Source organism: Alexandromys fortis, unplaced genomic scaffold (genome assembly GCF_014885135.2).
Source record: "Alexandromys fortis isolate MF-2015 unplaced genomic scaffold, M_Fortis_MF-2015_v1.1 scaffold_87, whole genome shotgun sequence".
NCBI lineage: Eukaryota > Metazoa > Chordata > Mammalia > Rodentia > Cricetidae > Alexandromys > Alexandromys fortis.
The window spans coordinates 7,509,182-7,515,181 of NW_026067971.1; the positions used below are offsets into that span (position 1 = coordinate 7,509,182).

Consider the following 6,000-nt stretch of genomic DNA (forward strand, 5'->3'; position numbering starts at 1 on the left):
GAAAACAGGTATTCCAAACTAAAGCCAACAAATTATAGGGCTGTTGTACTATCATCCTTACCCCAAAGCCAAAAAATTACTCCAATGGAGTAAACAAAAATAGATACCAATTTGTAAAACCCACACTGCTAGAAACACTCGCAGGTGCAATGAAGAGTTACCACAGCCAGCAGGTCCTGAGATGTGTGTGTGTGATGTAACAGTAAATGCAAGAGAAATACCAACTCAGAGTGGTTTATTTAAGCTGGTTGACAGAGCAAGTATCTGCGCCAGGAGTCAAGAGTCTAACTCTTCAGTATGCTACAACACTTGGCACACACAGTGTTATTTCCAGGGTAATTTCCCATCAAAACAGTGGCAGAAGATGTCACACATTAGCTCACTCTGAGAAGGATGCCTTGACATTGGAAAGCCTGTGCTCAGGTACACGACTGTCGGCTAACTTACACACAGAGGCTGTACGGCGCCCTTGCACTGCTGCCTTGGAAGCAACTACTGCGGGCACCCAAAGGCTGGCACTGGTGAACACTGTGGAAAGGAAGGAGACACGAGGCCAGTGTCCGCAGGACTAGCTCAGTGGATCGCTTTCCTTTCCACTTCCTCTCATCCTTCTTTTCTGTTTTGCTGAACTATCATTCACATACTACAGAATTTACTCCTTTAAATTCACATACTACAGAATTTATTTTTTTAAAAGCCTACCCATTAGTAGTCAGTCTTTATTTTCACCCAACCCTAAGCAAACACTAATCTATCCCAGTCTTTACTGCTAAACAGCATCTCATTACATGATTACAGCACCCAAGTTCTTTTCTTTGGATGCAGTGGAATCTCTTGGCTGTATCAGCGAAGATGAACACCCTAGCTGGTAGTCAGACTCCTGTTACAGTTAACTGTCTGCAGAAACTGTAACATTAATTGCAAAATACTAAGCTTTGGGGGGAAGGTAGGAAATTTAATTACTGTTTTGTTTTTAACTAGCTCAAGATGATGAATTTTCCAGAGGAGGCCACAACTACCACAGTGACATCAGGGCTAATGGAAATTCTGTGCCTGAAGCTCTTTGATAAGTCAAATGATTAAGTTTCCCCTCCTAAATTATGGGGAAAGGGCTGGAGACATGGCTCAGCAGGTAAAATCACTTGCTGCTCTTGCACAAAGGACCCAGGATTAGTTCCCAGAACCCTCATATTGGCTCACAACTCCCCATAACTCCAGTTCCAGTGGCTATGACGCCTTCCTCGATCCTCCACAGGCACCAGGCACACACACTGCCGGCAAGACATTTATACATATAAATTAAAATAAATGTCTTCATTTTGTTTTGTTTTGTCATTTTTGTCTTAATAGTTTTTTGTTTTGAGGATTTTTTAAAAATATTTATTTATTTATTATGTATACAATATTCTGTCTGTGTATATGTCTGCAGGCCAGAAGAGGGCACCAGACCTCATTCCAGATGGTTGTGAGCCACCATGTGGTTGCCGGGAATTGAACTCAGGACCTTTGGAAGAGCAGGCAATGCTCTTAACCACTGAGCCATCTCTCCAGCCCCCAGGATTTTTTTTTTTTTGAAAGAGAAAGAACATAAAGTTGGGTGGATAGAGAGATGGGGAGGATCTGGGAGGAATTGGGGAATGGGAAAAACATGATCAAAATACATTGTGAAAAATGAATTTTAAAGAAAAATTGCTAGCCGGGTGTGGTGGCACATGTCTTTAATCCCAGCACTTGGGAGGCAGAGGCAGGTGGCTCTCTGTGAGTCAGAGGCCAGTGCTGTCTACGAAGCAAGTTCCAGGACAGGCAGGGCTGTTACACAGAGAAACCCTGTCTCAAAAACCAAACAGACAAAAAGAGAGAGCACAATAAACCCTCTCTGTGACAAATCAAATCCAGTTATACACTGCTAGGGATAATGTGTGATTTAGAAGAAGTAGAGGAAAAAGAGAAGAAACTGAGGTTATGGAGCTACCTCAGACTGTAAAGGCCTTGCTGCTCAAACATGAGGAACTGAACTTGGTCCCCAGCACCTGCACCCTTGTAATCCCAGGGCTGGTTAGATGGAGACAGGAGGATCCCTAGGCTCACTAGCCAGCCAGTCAGCCAGCCTAGCCTATTTGGAGAGTTCTACCAGAGAGACTGTATCAAAAACACCAGGAGGTGGCCAGGCGGTGGAGCATACAGCAAGCCTTTAATCCCAGTCTGGGGAGGCAGAGGCAAGCAGATATGAGTTTGAGGCCAGCCTGGTCTACAGAGCGAGTTCCAAGACAGCCAGAGACACACAGAGAAACCCTCTGGGAAGACAAAACAAAACAAAAAGCCAGGAAGGTGGTCCCTCAGGTTATGACTGCTATATTCTTGTAGTCACACGAAGTGTAACAGAGCAGGAGGATCAGACACTCAAAGTCAACCTTGGCTACCTGCCAAGTTCTAAGCCAATCTCGGCTACGTGAGAATTTGTCTTTAAAAAGAAATCTTGAGTTTAACTTAATTTTTTTTTGAGACAAGGTCTCTCTTTCTCTCTCATTGGCTAGCCTAGAACTTGCTGTGTAGACCAGGCTGACCTAGAACTCAGAGATCTGCCTCCCAAGTGCTGGTATTTAAGGCCCGCTCACGAGCTTACCCTAATTTGAAAACTGACAACGATGCTAGAAACTCTTTCATTAATGGAAGGCATCGCTATTTTTAAAACGTGTGTGTGGGGTGTGTGTGTGTGTGTGTGTGTAAGTGTGTGTGGGTGTGAGTGTGTGGTGTGTATGGTGTATGTGTGTGTGAGTGTGTGGCGCTGAGAATTGGACCTAGGTGCCCCTGAGCCTCAACCAAATCAGAAAATCCGCGTGTTAAGGTGTCAAGGTGTGTTTGTGTTCACATCTGTGGAAAACATTCAGAGTCAAAACAAAGTCTAAAACTCTAGCAAACCCCAAAAACCTAATAATAGAAAGCTAGGTGGCTTTTCTGTTTGTTTTGTTTTTGCTTTTTTTTTTGTTTTGTTTTCGAGACAGGGTTTCTCTATGGCTTTGGAACCTGTCCTGGAACTAGCTCTGTAGACCAGGCTGGTCTCGAACTCACAGAGATCCGCCTGCCTCTGCCTCCCGAGTGCTGGGAATAAAGGCGTGCGCCACCATCGCCCGGCTGTTTTTTGTTTTGTTTTTGTTTTCGGAGACAGGGTTTCTCTGTGTAGCCCTGGCTGAACTGGAACTTGCTCTGTAGACCAGGATGGCCTCGAATTCCACCTGCCTCTGGGATTAAAGGCATGCATCAGCACCGCCCCAGTTTAAAGCTACTTGGTTTAAGATAAAAGATTTTAAATATGCCAAAACAGTTTAACAATAAATGGTCACCTGGCAAGTGTGGAATTCTAAACTGGGTTCTAATACGGGTGCTCAGTGCACAACTATTTCCGGCGGTGCTGCTGCAAAGAGAACATTCGGTCTTATGTTCTTAATGCCCTGAGCTGTCAAATCGTCTTTTCAATCTGCAGCACGTCACTCATTTCAGAGTAATGACTTACGTCAAATAAAAACGTAAGATCTACTTGGACTGCGATGGTTCCTTCTCAACTCTTTTTTTTTTCCATACTTGAAAGACGCACCACCAGCTGACCCAAAATACCTTTCCCACACCTTCAGGCCTCTTACTGCAAGCAGCGTCCTGCAGAAACACCTAACACTGCTGACAATGTGGGAGGCATTGATTTGTAGCTGTTTTTCCATCGGAGTGATGGATTTTGAGATCAACTACTCACGACGTCTACTAGGTCCCCCTGGTGACCAAACAGCGCACGAAGGCAGCAGTAGGGTTCTAAAGACGGCGGGCAGCGGAACAGAAAAAAAATCATGAAAAATTAACACGCCAACAGCACACACGACGTGACTGAGAACCGCGCTCGCACGGCCGGCCGGGGAGCTGACTGGAGAGCCAGCCGCACGGCAGTCACGAACCCCTTTCCGTTTACCAACGCGAATACCCACGGCCTCGATCCGGCTTGCCGACCCCTCCCTCCCTCCCTCCCTCCCGTTTAAACCGGCGTTGGGGTGGGAAGAGCAAGCCCAGGGGCTCTGCACCGAGGCGCAGAGGCTGGCGGGGACTCGGGGACCCACGGGCATAACGACTGGTCACGCACGATTCTCTGAAATACGGAGGAATGACACACCACGTTTTGCTACCCGAGACACGGAGTCGGGGATGGCAAGGCTGGGGGCCCCCCCGAGCAAAGGTGGAGCACGCATAGGGACCCGAGCCGGGACTCGGAGGGGCGCAGAGCCGGGGTGGCGCCCGGGGAAGGCGGAGGTGAGGATCGGGACGCGGGGCGAAGCGGGACCAAGGAGGGCGCGTAGCGGGGCCGCGGCCGGCCTACCTGGAGGTAATGGGGTTTCCTCAGCCAGGCCCCCGCGCAGAGACTCCTCGCCATGGCACTCACATCGCCCCGCCGCGCCGCAGTCGGAGGCGGACCCGAGCGCCGCCGCCCGCCCGCCCGCCGGCCTCCCCGCCCCTGCCCCGCCGGCCTCCCCGCCCGCCCACGGCCCGCCCCCGGCGCGCGCTCCCGGGGCCGCGCGGCGCTGCGGAGGGCGGAGGAGGGCGGAGGAGGCCGGCTCGGCGCGCGCAACCCCGCCCCCACCCCCGGCCGCGGCTCCGCCGACACAAATCCGCCCGCGCCTCTGCGCTTAAAGGGGAGGCGCGGACGGGGGAGGGGCGCGGGCGCGGGCGAGGGCGAGCGCGCGGGGTACGCGGAGCCTCTTTGCAGGGCCGGGGCTCGCAGCTCCCGGTGCTGAGCCCTGAGGTCCGCGCTCCCTCTGGACTCTGTATCGGGTGGCACTGAAATTCCGAGGACGCTTGGAGCTGCTTCTTAGGGGACCCGTTTACGGTCCCGCTGCAGGGAAAGGAGGCGCCCGCGGCCCCAGAGACGCCGCCACCAGTGTCTGCGGGAGGACGGTGCTTCTTCCCGCTCAGCTCTGCGTGACCTTCCAGCCACTTCGCCGCTTTGCATACCTTCAACTTTTTTTCCTTTTTTACAATTTTGACTGTTTAAATTTGCATTGTTTACAAAACAGCTTCCGAGTTTTCCTTGCCTCTACCACTGATTTTTTTTTTTTTCGGTTTTTCGAGACAGGGTTTCTCTGTGGTTTTGGAGCCTGTCCTGGAACTAGCTCTTGTAGACCAGGCTGGTCTCGAACTCACAGACATCCGCCTGCCTCTGCCTCCCTAGTGCTGGGATTAAAGGTGGGCGCCACCACCGCCCGGCCACTGATTTTAAAAGTTAAAAAAAAAAAAAAAATGGTGAATTGAATACAGTTCCGAGGGCAGGAGCCCTCCAGGGACTTGGCAGAGCGACTCAGTTGAGACTGCAGAGCGACTCAGTTGAGACTAAACAACGCAGGGCCCTTCTTTGACACCAATGGCCAAATAAGGGAAAAAGAGCCACCCTAGAAGGAGTACTGCAGTTGATCTGAGTGACTTTAACGCAAGAAGATGCTTTTCCTTGATGCCCACCAACTTTATGTTTCTAGTGTTTCCAGTTTCTGGAGACAGGTTTTTAACCTGGGTAGTGTGTGTTGCTCACAAATATGTACATTATCCACGGACCCCAGTAATTTCTAAGATAAAGATGACTCATACCTGAAATTCCAGCCCCTGGGAGGTGGGAGCAGGATTAGATGTTCAAGGCCAAGCTGGGCTACTTAAGGCAGAGACAGGAGAGGGAGGGAAGAAGGGGAGAAAAGGGAAAAAATGAATCCTACTGGTTTTATTTAATATTTTAAACTTGTGTTATTTATGTGTTAGGCCGAACGAGGGTGACAGATCACCTGGAGCGGGTTGAGCGTGACTTGGGTGCCGTGAATCAAAGCTGGGTCCTCTGAAACAGCAGGGAACCCTCAATAAATAACTGCCTTAGTGCCTAGCCGCTGTTCAGATTGTTCTCCTTGTATACAGAAAGACAAAGAAGGCAAAGACCCTACCCTAATGGCTATTACATTTTGGAGATGGGGAGACAGGCAATAA

At 49.9% G+C, this 6,000-nt stretch overlaps 1 protein-coding gene across 1 annotated transcript in view; it reads right to left on the reverse strand.

The window, feature by feature from the left end:
- Positions 1 to 4,481, reverse strand: part of Dipk1a (divergent protein kinase domain 1A) — a 57,610-nt gene extending 53,129 nt beyond the window's left edge. Inside the window, exon 1 of the mRNA XM_050155731.1 lies at positions 4,358 to 4,481. Within this exon, the coding sequence (XP_050011688.1) occupies positions 4,358 to 4,411 (54 nt within the window). The 5' untranslated portion in view covers positions 4,412 to 4,481. The remainder of the gene's footprint in view (positions 1 to 4,357) is intronic.
- Between the last annotated feature and the right edge of the window lie 1,519 nt (positions 4,482 to 6,000).